This window comes from Patella vulgata, chromosome 5 (assembly GCF_932274485.2).
Source record: "Patella vulgata chromosome 5, xgPatVulg1.2, whole genome shotgun sequence".
Classification (NCBI taxonomy): domain Eukaryota; kingdom Metazoa; phylum Mollusca; class Gastropoda; family Patellidae; genus Patella; species Patella vulgata.
This window is the reverse complement of record NC_065883.2, coordinates 22581579-22598854: the sequence shown is the minus strand read 5'-3', so window position 1 is coordinate 22598854 and position 17276 is coordinate 22581579. Positions and strand designations below refer to the sequence as shown.

General features: G+C 33.7%; 1 protein-coding gene across 2 annotated transcripts in view; it reads left to right on the top strand.

Moving 5' to 3' along the window:
* LOC126821972 (serine/threonine-protein kinase D3) overlaps positions 1-17276 on the top strand; it is a 94331-nt gene that overhangs the window by 64984 nt on the left and 12071 nt on the right. The window contains exons 10-20 of one of the 2 annotated variants that reach the window (XM_050550649.2): positions 942-1019; positions 3553-3814; positions 5408-5451; positions 6148-6223; positions 7589-7698; positions 8656-8712; positions 11461-11565; positions 12513-12611; positions 13543-13627; positions 14246-14321; positions 16770-16876. In XM_050550649.2, coding sequence (XP_050406606.2) covers positions 942-1019; positions 3553-3814; positions 5408-5451; positions 6148-6223; positions 7589-7698; positions 8656-8712; positions 11461-11565; positions 12513-12611; positions 13543-13627; positions 14246-14321; positions 16770-16876 — 1099 coding nt within the window. The remainder of the gene's footprint in view (positions 1-941; positions 1020-3552; positions 3815-5407; positions 5452-6147; positions 6224-7588; positions 7699-8655; positions 8713-11460; positions 11566-12512; positions 12612-13542; positions 13628-14245; positions 14322-16769; positions 16877-17276) is intronic. The other variant, XM_050550650.2, reaches the window with a different exon arrangement.

Here is a 17276-nt window from a genome sequence, read left to right as displayed (position 1 = left end):
TTATACAAATCTGGTAAAAAGAAATGTAATATGAATTTATGTTGTGTGTTTGGAAATGGACATTGAACTCCATTAATTTTGGAATTATGCTTCATGAATAACAAATTGTTCAGATAAACAATTACTTATAGCCACTAGGGACCGGGTATCATTCAGATTTGAGGAAAAAAGGAAAGAAACTGAGCTTACCATCTAGAATCTAATACACGTATCCAATAGATTGCTGTCCAGAAAGTATTAAATGCCATCAAGATTCATCAAAAAAAAGGCCCAGTTTCTGCTACCATGTAGTTTAAGAAACACTGTTTAGTTTTGACATTGGTTGTCTAGTTTATGACCATTTAGTTTAGTTTTGATATTGGTCGTCTGGTTTATGACCATTTAGTTTCATAAACTAGATGACCGATGTCAAAACTAAACAGTGTTTCTTAAACTATACGAAGCACAAACTGGACGTTTTTTGATGAATCTTGACGATGGCACTTGACACTTTCTGGATGGCAATTTATTAACTGGAAACGAGTATTAGATTCTAGATAGTAAGCTCAGTTTCTTTCCTTTTTTCGTCAAATCTGAATGGTACCCGGTCCCAAAAAGAAACTGTTGAATGAAAGTCTGAATGTATAATATATCGATTACTCATTATATCAAGTCGTAATTCATGCATATATTTGAATTTCCAAACATCAGTCCGACAAATCAAGTGAATTGTGGTTCTGTTCTCCTAAATGTTTGATTACAGCTAGCTAGATGATTTTTCTGTTGGGGCTACAAAATTTAAGCCGTCTTCATTAGCCCAGTTTAGGAGCAGAAGATCTTAAAAACATTGAAAATTTAAAAAAATAAATTTATATAATTACACTATAGCTTGTCTCTTTGAAGAATATGTTGATCCTATAGTACTTCTGTGCATGTTATCATTTTGAATATTTTATTTGCAGAGAAAACGTAGATATTGGAGATTAGATTCTAAAGTTATTACTCTATTTGCTAATGAAACATCTAGTAGATATTTTAAGGTAAGCAACATTATTATAACTTAATGTTATTCTTAAGATTTAAGTGTCAGTAGCCAGAAGAGAACATTTCCGAATCTGTAGTGTGTCTCTTTATAAATCTACAATTCTTATAAATGCTCTATTGGTCAGGATTTTTAAGATATTTTTTCAAACTCACAGGAGATTTTTAAAGATATTTTTTCAAACTTCCTTGGATTCTTTGACTAGTCATTAGGATATCTCTATTGAAATTTCGAACCTGTATCAATTATTTAGAAAATTATTGCCCTTGTATTTGTTGAAATGTGTGATACATGATATATAGGTATATGGTTTTTAGAAGGAAGCAATATGATAACTTGATAAATTGTTTTTATTTTCTCTGATTAATTAAATAAAAATATAAAATTTGTGACAGTAAATATTTATTGCTTCCATGATCATGATATCATATGTTGTGATTCAGTGGTTTATGATGTCTGAATTTTTTAAAGATCTGCGTTTTATTTTATTTATATTTTTAAGATCAAACCTTGTAATTGTAGAATTTTATTTCGAAATGAAATTGTAAAATTGCTTTTACTTATATAATGTGTCATAAATGAATAATGGCATCACCCTGACATACTGCACAATTAAATTGTAAATACAAAAGTTAATGTCAATATATTTGACCAGAGCTAGTGGCACGATTTTCAAATAGATCAGTATGGAATATAGAGATAGACATATGGCAACATGATTTACAAGCTTTAAAGGAGCTAAATCGCTAATATTTGGACCTAGAAATAGTCACAAATGGGTCGCAACGCATATTATATTGCAATGTGAATGTATATAAACTGATTTACATTCAACTGTTTCTGTTTTTACTGTAATTTCTAATCAGTTATGTTCGGCGAAATACGCCAGAAGTCTCAATTGAATGGCAATCTTTAGCGTCTGGTTATTCCAGTCTACACCGATGATATGTATTGCGCATGCTCTCCAGATAAGAATATAGCGTCATCATTTGACATGACTTGTGGAATATGTCTAGTCGCGTTCTTTGAGTCCCTTGTTCCAAATGGCGCTGAAACGCATTATGGTACACAATTCGTGTGCCAATGGTAAAATGTATATTTTGTCTTGAAAACTGGATATCAGTAGCCCATCATTTCCCTGTTAGATTACAACACTAATGTTGATTTAAATTGACAAATACTTTGTGTTTTCAATATCGAAGATTTTTGATGATATTGAGTTAGAGACTTAGCTACTTTAAGCTAGAAAACCACTTTTTAGGAAAAAAGAGACTATATTTGGGTATACTCGACATAAGCACAAACTTCATTATTGAGCTAAGACTAAAATACTGGGTCCTTTTTCACGAAATTTTAACTAAGATAAAATCCAGATTTTAGTAATTTGATTGGATAATATTAAATTGATTTTAGTGCTTAGCCAATCAAAAGTGAGGTATCTACTAAAATTTGGATTTTATCTTTAGTTAAAATTTCGAGAAACAGGGCCCAGGTTTTATTAATTAAAGGGTAATTGCAGCAGATGTAGAATAACATCAATAAAAAAGTGAATATTTTTATAACGATTTTAATATGCACCTACGTTTCATGAGGGTGTATATTACTATTCGTCCATTTGTCTGACCCACATCAACAATCCTTGTGAACCCTCTGCGATTCAGAGCTTTTACTTCCAAGGCGTCGATCAACTGATCCTAATGCTCAACAGGTCATATTTTTTTAAGGTTTCAGTCTTTTCAAACTTGCCAGGATTGTTCAGTTAAAGATGCATTATGTAAGATTTAGATAAAGAGCTGATATTTCTCTTTATAATAATTAAAAGATAGATAATGAAAAGAGAATATGTTGAAAATTTCAGTCAAATTACTTCATTCTTAGCAGATTTATTGTCGTTTGCAAAACAGTGAAGTCTCGATTGTCATTGCTACTATTGTTACGATAATAAACAAAGTCTTGTTTATCCGATTTTAAATTAGTTCAATAACTGTCAGTCATATTTAAATTTGTTGAAAATTAAAATCTAATGTAGTTCTACTAGAGAGTTGATTATGGGCTTGGGATGTAAATAAATGTCTAATTAATGGTTTATAATAATATTTGGTGTCAAACGAACGATCAGTATTTAGCTCTTGAATAATGCATCTTTAATGACAAAAACTTATCAATTTTATGACCCTTCTCCTGGGAACTTTGAAACCATCCTTCAAAATGCTGCTATCAGTGATTTTAAGGATCTAGCAAGGTGCTCTGGTTTTAGATCTAAGACGCTATAAACATTACATAACTTCAGTAGTTCCTATTTTTTATAATCATATTGCCTTTTTTAACAATGACATTAATTAATATTTTCTATTGGCTTCAATACCTTGTGTAATAATGCTTAGATCATCTTTAAAAATGGTGTCATTTTACTGTTAAATATGCTTAAAATATTGAATATGGAGGAAGTAATAAATTTATAAGTTTTCTTTTATGGTATCATCAAAGACAATAATATCTTATTTTCTCTAACATTTCTGATCTATTTCTAGGAAATACAACTCAACTCAATCACAGGAATTGAAGCTTTAAAGATTAAATCAGGTACTGAATTCAGCCGACCTCCACATGTATTCGAGATTCGTACAACATCCTTCACTTATTATGTTGGTGAAGATATTGGTTATGGTCAGAGTAACACTAACACTGTCTCGTCACCAGAGAGTGGAAGTGGTCTGGAGCAGGCCAAACATTGGGAACATTCTATTCGTCAAGCCTTGATGCCTGTCACCAGTTCTAGTAATGCTGCTGATGGTAAGTCAAAATCATTTTTATACGCCTTTTTTTCTTCATGTGGGCATATTGTTGTCGCCGCTGTCTGTCCGTCCATAATTTGTTTGTAGACACTCTATATGTCACAAAATTTATCCGATTTGGACAAAACTTGGAATATAGGTTTATATCTCAAAGATCTTGGTTCCTTTTCATATTAGCATGTTTCGGATCGTAACTTTATAGATTATATATGGCCTCTGACGTTTTTAGTTTGTGGACACTGTGTCACTACAGGCCCGGGACTGTACAACGCGCAGTGGACACTTACGGCTAGCCCCCGGATCCATTCACTTGATTTGATATTTGTTTATTTGGTGCAATGTCTATTTTCTGTCTTGTCCGTAGGTTTATCTTGTAGATGTTTGTTTTGCGTGTAGTGTGGTCCTCCTGCACTTACTATTAGAGATAACAAAATTATCAGATTTTGATGAAACTTAAAATGTATGTTTATAACTTAAAGATCTCGGTTCCAGTCGATAATTGCGCACATAGGACTGTAACTTCCTGGATTATGGACCCTGATTGTACGAAAAATCACTTTTTAAGCTTGTACTCTGTTCATCACTTGCAAAATGTGGGCGTATCTTGCATGGCAACCTCTTGGTTTTTTTTTTTTTATATGAACATTATTTTATTGAATGCTAGGATTGGGATACAGGCAAAGACTATAAAATATTTTTCTCAGAAGAGAAAAACAATTTTCTAACCAATTTTGAAACAATTGTTTTTCTCATTTAACATTTCTACCATCTTGGCTACCACACTATTTCTTCATTTGATACAATCTGCATTGTGTTTTGGATATTTCAATCAAGTTTTGTAGCCGCGTGGGTTCAGTTAGTAAGATGCTGGCTTGCTATCCTGGAGTACCCTGGTTCGCTCCTGGTGTTGGGCAAGGAATTTCCTCTTGATTTTCCATGGTCATTGGTGCAAGGACAGCTGTCTAGTCGTTCAGATGGGACAAAAATCAGAGGTTCTGTGTATACGCTATGGCTTGCATTTAAAAGAACCATTGATAGTTGGATTTTGATATAATAGTTGGCCATAGTGATGCTGTCCAGGCAAGATTTCCCTCAAAGTACACTGCATTGCGTATGCCCATCTTCATTATCTCAGTCGATGCAGAAAATGTTAAACCCCATTTCATTTTCATTTCCATCAAGTTTTATTCATACTCACTGAGACACTATGGCTCTCACAGTTTTGTAACATAGTCTTCTCACTGAGACACTATGCCTCTCACATAATGTTTTGTAACACAGTTATCTCACTCAGACACTATGGCTCTCACATAATGTTTTGTAACATAGTCTTCTCACTCAGACACTATGCCTCTCACATAATGTTTCGTAACATAGTCTTCTCACTGAGACACTATGCCTCTCACATAATGTTTTGTAACATCGTATTCTCACTGAGACACTTAAGGCTCTCACATAATCTTTTGTAACATAGTCTTCTCACTCAGACACTATGGCTCTCACATAATGTTTTGTAACATACTCACCGAGCCACTGTGGCTACCACGTAACGTTTTGTAATGTAGTAATATTTTGTTTTATTTATTGACAGATGGTACAACAAATGGAGATTCTGGATCCCAGTCTAACAAACCTGTAAGTTTTTATCAAACATATTAAAGTACAAACCATATCTTATTTGTAACCCGCAGTGTTTTATGCTAAGAATAGCTGTTTACTCAGTGTGGCACAGATAGAGCCGAAACCAGAAGTAATATAACTCAGAAACCAGAAGTAGCACAACTCAGAAACCAGAGGGGGTGTTATCGAACCACTAGGCCTATGTCATGCTACCTTTATTCCCCAAATTTCAACCACCTCACAGGGCAACCCTAATGTAGCTGCCAACCCAAACAAACAACAGTCATAAATATATATATATATATAGATTGATTATTTTAGGTAGGCTAAGTTATCATTTTCCCCTGGTGAATGCACAAACTTTTAGTTTACATGAGTGCCCTTTAAGAACAATGGTACTATAATTTATTATAACACTTGTTACATCATTTCCATGTATGATGTATGAATTTCAAGGTCATATCACAATCAATAGATGGATAGACAAAATGCATTGCTGTGTAATATATATCAAAATTATTTTTCTGACTTTGTTTCATTAAATCATTTTCTGTATTTGATAGAAAGTAATGTCAACTTTAGATGACCATAGCTAAAAGAATCATAGATTTTAATAATATTTGGACCAATATTTATTATGTATGGTTTGATAGTCTATGTTGCTATGTTTGCCTTTTAATCTCAAATATTGGACCTTTAAATATATTTCAGGCTGACATCAGTACCTTATATCAGATATTTCCAGATGATGTTCTTGGATCCGGACAATTTGGTATTGTCTATGGAGGTAAATTTTATTCTTTTCGCCCACATATATCTACTCTATGGAATCAGAATGAATTAGACTGTTTATTGAGAGAGAGAGAAATGGGGTTTAACGTTCACTCGACACAAACTAGGTCATTTTGGGACTAACACATGGTTCAATTTTATTTCAATAATTTGCTTGCAGTTAGGGGTCTTTAGCAGTGGGGGGAAACCGGAGGACCCGGAGAAAATCCACGCGGTTGGACAGGCGACCCTACTCCTTGTCGCATACAACTGGCGAATCGAAACCCCGCCAGTTGACTCAATGACAAACTGTATGACACAGCGCGCGTGCTAACCATTCGGCCATCCAACCCCCCAGACTGTTTATTGAAGATCCATCATTGAGTCCAGTGGCGCGGTTTCGATCTCAAGCTTGTAGGTGACAAGGAGTTTCCTTCCACTACTAAAAACCCCTACGTGCAAGCAAATTAATAATATAAAATGTGTTCAATATCTTAATATTAACTTACTTCTTATCAAATTAACGTTAAACCCATTATCTCTTTTTCTGTGTCGACAGTAGGAAACAAAATTGCTTATTTCTCAATAATGGCTTTATCTTTAGAGAAAATTGTCAGCAAAGACAGATAGTCTGAGATTGTAATCAAGCAAAAAAATAAGAAATTATGATCCAGTGAAATCAGTATTATTGTTGACCCATATCAATGAGTTGTAGCCATTTTAATTAAGTAAACTGATGTCAAGTTGGAGCTTTGACTGCAAGACTAATCACGATGTGATCAAAATCCCAACATTACAAAAGACTGGACAGATTTATAGTTGAAAGTTATAATCTGCACTAAGTCGATGGCTGTTCTTAAGAGAAGGATAAATCACAACTAAACACATTTTGCTATTTAAAAGATAATCAACAAGGGATTATGTCAATCAAAAATATTGATTGAAATGATGAAATGAGGTTTAATGTCTGACTATTTTGCACCAACTGGACTAATGCAGATGGGCTATGGGCATATGCCATACAGTGTGCTATGAGGGGAAATTTTGTCCATAAGAGAGGCACGACACCTTGCTTTATACAAACATGTCAGCGTGTACACAAGACCTCGGTTTTTGTCCCATCCACCCAACTAGACACAGTTAATTGTGCCGTGCACCACTGAAAAGGTGAAACTGCACCAGAAAATCCCCAGGAACTCAGCTGACACAGGGATCGAACACAAGATCTCCAGGCTGGCAAGACAGTGCCTTACTCCCTGAACCACCACAGCTCTCCAACAATCAGAGAAATTTTATGATGTACCAGTAGATTACAATGACACATAAATTTATTGAAATTACAATATGGAAATTTTATTCTTCACGATTTTCTATTTTTTAGGACGTCATCGAAAGACTAATCGTGAAGTAGCTATAAAAGTTATAGATAAGATGAGGTTTCCAACTAAACAGGAAGCTCAACTTAAAACGGAAGTAGCTATTTTACAGGTAGTAAGTCATTTTATTAATATATAACCAATAGGTAAATATATTGACTATCTTTTAAATTAGATTTAAAAAATCGTTAATAATTATATCTGAATTGCAATTAAGTGATGCTGAATTGAGTCTGGTTACACCGTTACAGCCAATTCCGAAAACAGATGCAGAGTGAGCAGGATCATGAGTAATTGCCATTGGTCGAAAATATACCATATTCCATTGGAGCATGCCTAGTTGTCTGAAATTCTTTATTTGCCAAAGTTCTCATGTATGAAGCATCTCAAGATTCTTTGACCCTCTGGTTGTTTCAGTTGACTCCTACATTCTTTGACCTATTTTCCCAAAATAATATCCATTAGATAGCTGTATTAGAAGGGATTTAAGGTAGTCTCGTACTGAACAACTACAAGATTAATAATATTGATCAAGTTTTAATCCGCTGTATTGTATTACCTTATTTCACTCTATTCTAAACTATAGTTGGTATCTGTCGTTAAGATATCAAATTTCTCATGGCTTAATCCATGCTAATATATATTCAGATTGAATCAAATTGAATATTTAGCATTTAATGTAGAACAAAAAAAAGTCAAATGACCAAAGCTAGATAATGCCTCGGCTTTTCGAGGACAACAGGATGACGGTGGGCTAATTGTATAGCGAGTAGCATAAATCAGTGAATTTTTAATTCCACATATATCTGTAAATACTCCACGGAATTGAACCATTATTGGACAGATATTACTATTGGAGATTTACCTCTCACTGTAGTTTGTAAGTGATTATTGCTTAAAGCGATGCATTGGGAATTTTTGAACGACAGAACCATTTTGAGTTTAGTCTATTTCACAACATCTATTGTCACCAGTTGTCTGTGTTGTGTTTGAATCTTTAAAACAGGAAAAGATTTTGAATGTTAGGTTGTAGGAAATGATAATTATATGATATGATTTTTTATTTTGCTAGAATCTCCATCATCCAGGAAGTGTTAATTTAGAGCAGATGTTTGAAACTCCTGAAAGGGTAAATAATTTTATATCAATGAAATCACTGATTAGTACACAAGCACATTGTTTGTATAATAATGTAATATATTAACCAAGAGTTTAATAACTTCATATTATGCCTCAACTTTGACCTCTTGAATGTATTTACACTACGGGGGGGGGGGGGGGCAATAGCTGTCGAGCAGGGGTTAAAACATGCAGCCTGCGTGCCAGATCCGGTCCGCCACGGTTTAAATATGACCCGTTGTGCAGATTTCAACAAATTGACTTCAACAAACTGACATGTCGATAATTCTTAGAAACTAGCGTTAGAAATCGTTTATTATTGTTTTCCTGTTTCAGTAAAACTCTAACTTTTGTACTGTATGTCGTAGATATCTAAGTTGTATGTATTCCAAGAGAACGTTGTGTTCAATATTATATCTAGGCAATTTTTGGAAACCAGTCTACAAAATTACCTGTGTCAAGGACGTTTGGCTTTGTTTTTAGAATTCAGTAAAGTTCAAGGACCCACTTGATATCAAATTTGAGTTCATGTGGCCCCTGAATAGAAATGAGTCTGAAACCCTTGCTCTAGAGGCTAATGTCAATATCCGCTTGACTTTAAATTTACACACAGTGAAGAATCCTATTGATTTTCAACGATTTCCAATAATTACTGCCAAAGTTATAGCCCTTGCTCACTTTGAAAAATCTTTTGGACACTCTAGAGGCTAAAGTTAATATCCAATTGACTTTGAATTTATGCACAGTGTTTAAGTTCATGAGACAAAGAGACCTATTGATTTACAATGATTTATGATAATTACTGCTAGAGTATAGGACAGAACTAGAAGCCAAACAAATTCTGATGATTTCTGAAAATTACTGATGTGGGTGTATGTTTCGTTGCCTGGCAACCTATATTTTACAAACTTAAAGTGTCTGCCCTTCTCACGTTTCTGAATACTAGACCCCATAGCTGAGTCTTGGGAGCAAAAATCTCAAGGGACGGTCGCAAACATCACTAAAACACTGCAGACTACTGACACAAAACATAAAACACGTTTTTAACAAATTTGAATTTCCAGCATATTTATCTTGAAGGTATTGTGTTGATATGAGACATTGAGATCCATTAATATCACATTGTGGATACTTGCCTTATTATGATCTTGAAAAAATAAATGTCATCTGGTTAGAATCAAAATTAAGTGGGAATTCAACGGTTAAACTCTTACCCACTTTACATGAATTTTGCTAAAAAAGGAATATTAATGTGTCTGGCTTTCATTCATTCAAGAGATTTGATAAAGGAAATTTAAAATGATGACTTGTCTAGCAAGCAAGATTTTTTTTTTATACGCCCACAGTCTACAGGTCTTATCCGATTTCAATAAAACTTGAAATATAGGTTTATCACCCTAAGATCTTGGTTCATTTCGATATATTGGCATGTATCGGACTGTAACTTCATGGATTATGGCCCCTGATTGTACGAAAAATCACGTTTTTAGCTTGTGAACACTGTTTGGTTTAAACTTGAAATGTATGTTTATAACCCACAGATCTCGGTTCCTTTCGAAATTTGCGCATATTGGACCATAACTTCCTGAATTATGGCCCCTGATTGTACGTAAAAACCGCGATTTTAGCTTGTGGACCCCATAGAGGTCACAATTTTTATTCGATTTAAGAAAACATTGCTATATATCACTGTTACACCCTAAGGATGGTTGAGTTCAAATTTCTTAAAAATCGGACCGAAATTGACAAAATGGCCGCCCCTTGTTCACAAATAGTGTCAAAATGTTGTGTATCAGGGTTGTGGACCCTCTGGAGGTCACAATTTTCATCTAATTTTGATGAAACCTGAAATGCATGTTAATAACCCACAGATCTCGATTACTTTCGATATTCGTGCATATCATATCGTAACTTCCTGAATTAAGACCCCTGATTGTATGAAAAATCATGTTTTTAGCTTTTGGACCCCATAGAGGTCACAATTTTTATCCGATTTATAAAATCGTTTGAATATATCACCATTGCACACTAAGATCTTGGTTCCTTTTGATAATCTCGGATACCCAAACATAACTTCCTGGATTATGGCCCCTGATTGTTCGAAAAATCGCATTTCTTTTACCGATTTTAAAAACTGTTTAAATACATCATCATTCCACCATAATGAAGGTTGCATTCGTATTTCGTGAAAATCGAAATGATACTGCCCGACAAAATAGCTGCTCTTTTTATGCAAATTGTGTAGAAGTGTGTAATACGAAGGTTGTGGACCCTCTAGAGGTCACAATTTTTATCCAATTTTGATGAAACTTAAAACATATCTTTATATCCCAAAGATCTCTGTCACTTTTGATATTTGCACATTTAAGACCATAACTTTCTGGATTATTGCCCCTGATTGTACAAAAAATCACGTTTGTTTTTATCTTGTTCTCTATCCATCTCTTGCAAAATGTGGGCGTATCCTGCCTGGCAGCCGCTGGTTATTCCAATTTGTTGTTTTAAAATAATATTTGTCATGTTTTGTTTTGTGCTAGTTAATCATGAGTTTATTTACAACAGTTCTGTAATTTTCTTGATAATTATCACTATATCAAACTGTTAATATCTTTATCTATAAGACCATATAAATGGGGGTGGATGGCCGAATGGGTTAGCATGTGCGCACTGTATCATACAATAGTGTACATTCCTTTCAATGAGGAAATGTCAAACATTAAATGGTAATAAAGATTTAGATATTGTTTTTTTATTCTAGATTTTTGTAGTAATGGAGAAATTAAAGGGAGATATGTTAGAGATGATATTATCAAGTCCGAAAGGTCGACTCAGTGAACGCATTACCAAATATCTTATTTCTCAAGTAGGTCCATTAGTGATTAAGATTTTCTGGTTCACAGAGGGCCACATGAACCTGACCTTAATGAATAATACTGTACTTGCATTGGTTACCGAGGGTATTATGTATTATGTTGACTGTGTTAAAGGGAGGAAACTCTTGGGTCAGTATATGGACTCGGACTAGCAATTATTTGCCCATTGACTTCAATGTTAAATGGCTGTAACATCACAGGCTGTAGCGTTTTGCTCAACATTCCGTTGGTTCCAATCTTTATAGGCACAATGGGGACCACATTTAGCAATCTCCTCATCATAAGTTTGTTGTGCGTTGACCATTTAAATTTTTTGCCACAGTGATTTGAAGTTGACTGGGGTGCAAATCTCACTTCCGACACAATGATCGCTCTTCAGAAAGACAGTTTACACCCCCCTTCCCTCCGCTGTAATATCATCAGTATTACCCAAAACTGCTATGAAATTGCAAATTTGATCCCTTTTCTCCAATTCTACATCAAAAAGTCAAAAAAAAAATGCAGGAAGAGGGGAGAAAAAATTAAGGGAAAAATTGTCTATTTATAACTCGCACTACATTCGTCCATCATGAAATAAGGTGAAATAATTACTAGTCTGAGTCCATATGAATTCAGGACTGTTGCTTTTTGTCCATATCACAGTAGGATAGACTGTCCAAAATTAGTGTTTGTTATACAAATGTGGCGGATTGGGTAGTCATATGCTTTAGATCAAAAGGTCTGTCATTGAGTCAAGTGGCATGGTTTCAATCCCAAGCTTGTAGTGACAAGGAGAAGGTTGTGAGCCAAAGCTCAAAGGTTCTGTCTACTCTAGGTCCTCCGGTTTGTTCCGTCTGCTAAAGACCCCTACTAATAATTGAACAAAATAGTAGCATATTTTAGTCCTGAAATGACCTAGTTTATGTCAATTTAACATTAATCCCCATTATTATTGCAGATTTTAATGGCATTGAAACACCTCCATTCTAAAAGCATTGTACATTGTGACTTAAAGCCAGAAAACGTCCTTTTAACAACAGAAACAGCTTTTCCTCAGGTGAGTAAATAATGACAATCCATATCTGGTAGACAGAATTGCTCCTAAAAATCATAAATTAAAACTGTCTGCATTCTCCAAACAATTGCATGTTTTCAGTATCAGCATTCCTGCTGATCTTATGTCGAAAGATTCATTAAAATTGACCAGTAATTGTAAATTATGCACTGTGTCTTAGATTCAGTCGTATATGTGGGTTGAGAAGATGCTTTGGGATTTATCAAACCCAGTTGTTATTTGTTTGGTCAACTGTTAAAGAAATCCTCCGACAACTTCAGTTGGAAAAAATGTATGCGGAAAGCATGAAGACTGGGCAAAGTTCTCCTCCCCTAAAAACAACACTTTTATTACATCAAAGATAACTGGCAGTGGACTACTAACTATAATCATACCTAGTTGTTGTAATGATATGGTGGTTTCAATTCCCCGGTTGTACGTGACAAGGAGTAGGGTCGCCTGTCCATCCTCGTGGGTTTTCTCCGGGTCCTCCGGTTTCCTCTTACTGCTAAAGACCCCAACGTGCAAGCAAATTATTGAATGTGTTAGTTCCGAAATGACCTAGTTTGTATCGAGTGGACGTTAAACCCCATTTCTCTCTCGCTCTCTCTCTAATGTTATGGATCGAGATCCAGTGGTCCACCCATGTATGCATTAGTCTGCAAGTAAATGAACTTTTGACAGTTTGAATTTGTAAATGCCTTTTTCAGGTCAAAATTCTCCTCCACAGCATTGCACATGTGACCATAATAATAAAATTAACTATATGTTAGTCTTGTATTAACCTGAAGAATTGACGACATGTTAGTCTTTTTGTTTGATTTTCATGACACGGAAACCAAATACTTTATGCCCATGAATCTGGTGTTCCTTCAACTTCTGAAAAAATGACAGATTCGCTAAAATTTGCTCAATTGTATCTGTTTCTATGCAGGTAAAATTATGTGACTTTGGTTTTGCAAGAATTATTGGAGAAAAGTCATTTCGACGTTCTGTAGTTGGTACACCAGCCTATCTTGGTAAGTTTACAATCTAAAGAATGACTATATCAATAGAATCTTATTCTTATTATTTTATATTTCACTGATTGATTTTAACACTCTCATCATCTTAGCGGAGTAGGAAGAATTAGGATTGTAATTAAATTCCTGTTTATTTTTATCAACAATAATTTTAAGCCTAAATTCAATTTAATGGATTAATAGTAAGTATTATGTTTTTTAATAGGAGCACTATATGTAAGACATTATTCTTCAGTCCAACAAAAAATTAAACACTGTCTCATGAATTACTAAGCAGTTGACTGTGTAAAAGCATCTTAATCTAATATGGACACTGAAGACTGATACTATTAAGAAATGATTTTTGCCATGGTCTTAAATTATGACTGCTTTTATGGTAAAGGAGGTCACCCATTTTATATTATCGTGTATCAGTCTCCAGAACTATAAACGCAAAGACATACAATAAACTTTGATGTTGTCATCTTATTAGTACCTGAAGCTTAGACTTTGTTACTTTTATAGTAGACCTACTCCTAGATGTATTTCTGTGCAGCATAATAGGAAACCAGTTAATATGGTACCCAGTAAATGTCATAATAAGAACGTAGTAATGATGTGGATCTATATTTTCAGCTCCAGAAGTTTTAAAGAGAAAGGGGTATAATAGATCGTTAGATATGTGGTCTGTTGGGGTAGTTATATATGTAAGGTAAGATTGTTTTAAAATATATTCTTCGAATAATATCATCCATATAGGATAGAAAAATATTTACTAATTAAGATTAATCAAAATAACAAAGTTTAAGAAACAGATTTAATGGTATAAGAAAGACACCTCAACATATTAAATTTATTATATGTGACAAGGGTAATCTGTTTTTTTCTCACTTGTACAGAATCCTGCACACATGTGAATTGTCTAAATGAAATATATGCCTGTTAATAGGATGCCCCACTCTCAAAAACAATTGATGGTTATAACACTGCTCGGAAAATTAAACAGTTGTAAAACCCAACACTCAATATCTAACTAAGAATGACCATTTTAAACTACGCAACAGTAGAAACCCAATAGTTTTCTATGATTCTCAGCGAATTTGAATATTTTTCAAACTGTGGTTTGAAAATAAACATATAATACAGAAACTCCTGCTAAAACAGTACAACTACATGATACCGGAGTTGAAGTGACTATATACAACAACAACACTTGATCTCCTCTCATTAAAAATAAAAATGTTCTTAATGCTGTATTTCATAAGATACTAGCTGTTTACATTAGTAGAGCAATCCAACGCTTCTTTATAGGTGTTTTGTGAAAGTGAAAGTAGTATATCTGGAAATAATAGTGCAACACCACCACCCAATGTCACTCCCCGACTCAAGCCACCCTTATACCACTAGTTTAGCCTTGGGGCAGCTCTAATTTAACCACCAGACAAACGATAGTTACAGTTATATATACAGATCCATTTTAAATAGATAGTTTTTGATTATCAAGCCTATTTTATACAAAATATTATAGACGACCAAGTGAAAAAAACATAATCTAGAACATCATCAGTGCATCAAGTCAACAAATGTAAAACAAAACAAAAATACAAATCCTACTAAGGCCACACAAAATAAATGTCTTGTTTCTCGGGCAACTGACAGCTGAAACTGTAGGGAGGGAGGGCGGTTTCTTTTTTTTTTTACTCATTGATGGTGCAAAATAAAATTTGGCTATTGCTGAAAATTGTTGGGGCGGGAGGGCGGTCTTTCTTTTTTTTTTTTTTTTAAATGAGAAAGTCATTACTTGTTTACGTTTTTGCTTTCCGTTATATTCAACTTTATTGTACATACTTAAAACATAAACCCAAAATCAAGTCTACTAAAACACTGAGACTGAACACTGACTGAAAGGAAAATAATTTTCCATATTTAATTCACATAATTGAAATTGGTTTAAAATAAAATTCCATACGACTATGTAATAGCCCTCCATAAAGACAACAATATTTTTAAAAACTAAGCCTCTTTCACCAGGTGTATCAAAAATAATAATCATGGTAAACAGTATTTAAAACTAAATCTAGTATCGCCGGTTTATTTATAATTATTTACCGAATTCCAACCAATGCATGTCACACCGTGTCATCGGTATTGGAGATTGCCGGAAATACTGTTTCTTGGGATATTCGGTGTGTTTCTCAGGATATTCGGTGTTCTATCCGGTGTTTATATTGAATGACTATTTAAATCTAACTAACAACTGGTCAGTAAAACCATCAAATCGGTAATCCAATTATTATTTTCCGGATTATCGAAACTACCGTAAATGTGCTAATAATGACCCAGATTCTAAGGTATGCATTATGACGACTATCGTCATCGTATCGTATTCTTAGCTATAATTAATTAACCTGTTCTACGGTTCATTATTTTATCAATCGGATTTTCCAAACAAGGACCGACTGAAGCCGGCAATAATGAGCCGATTACGATCGAATGATTGAAATATTGTCGCCAATGACTTTTAACACGAATCAAATTCTAGTTTATCAGGGGAGGTAATTAATATCACGTGATACAAAATGGAGGTTCTTTCGATATCAATAAAAAAAGGCAAATCTGCCAAACTTCGCCATTGTTCGGATAAAAAAGACAGCATGTTCATCTGAATCAGTTTTAATACATTTGAATAGATATACATGTATGGCGGATGTAGGTACATGCGGGATATTTTTTTTACGACTTGCTTGTCGATGTGCGGGCGGGCGTTACATATTTATTTTTTTTCATCAAGACTAATAAATAGACTGCACGCGCAACCAATTTTGCGTGCGGGCGGTGCCCGAGAAACAAGTTATTTTATTTGTGTTGCCTAAACCAAATGGTATAGTTAATGAAGTAGCAATTTGAAAAGATAAACTGTTTTTTTCTATTTTCTACTACTGTTTCTCGAAATCTTAACTAAAGATAAAATCCAAATTTTAGTAGATACTTCAATTTTGATTGGCTAAGCACTCAAATCAATCTAATATTATCCAATCAAATTACTAAAATTTGGATTTTATCTTAGTTAAAATTTCGTGAAACAGGCCCCAGTTCTTTCTCTACTGAATTGCACACCATGGTATAAATAATTGTTATAATTATTTAATATATTTTATAGTTTAAGTGGAACATTTCCATTCAATGAAGATGAAGAGATCAGTGATCAGATACAGAATGCAGCCTTCATGTATCCACCTAATCCCTGGAAAGAAATCTCACAGGAAGGTAAAAATACACCATTACTTTTAATTTAAAACAGTTATAGCAATATAATGTTATTTTAGTTTAAACGATAATATGGATTTAATATATTTTTAGTTTAATCAGTAATAAGATTTAAAGTATTTTTAGTTGGATTATATTAATTAAATATAATTGAACAGGAATTTTTATATTTTTAAATATAATTAGAATTTAATGTATTTTCAGTTGAATCAATAATAAGAATTTAATGTATTTTTAGGTTAAACAATAATAAGAATTTAATTTATTTTTAGTTAATTATATGAATTAATTATAATTTTAGTTTAAAAATGACAGGAATTTCATGATTGAGATTCCTTTGTCAAAATTCAGGCTGAAATAGCTACCGAGGTATTAAATCGAAAATGTGTATAAAATTGTA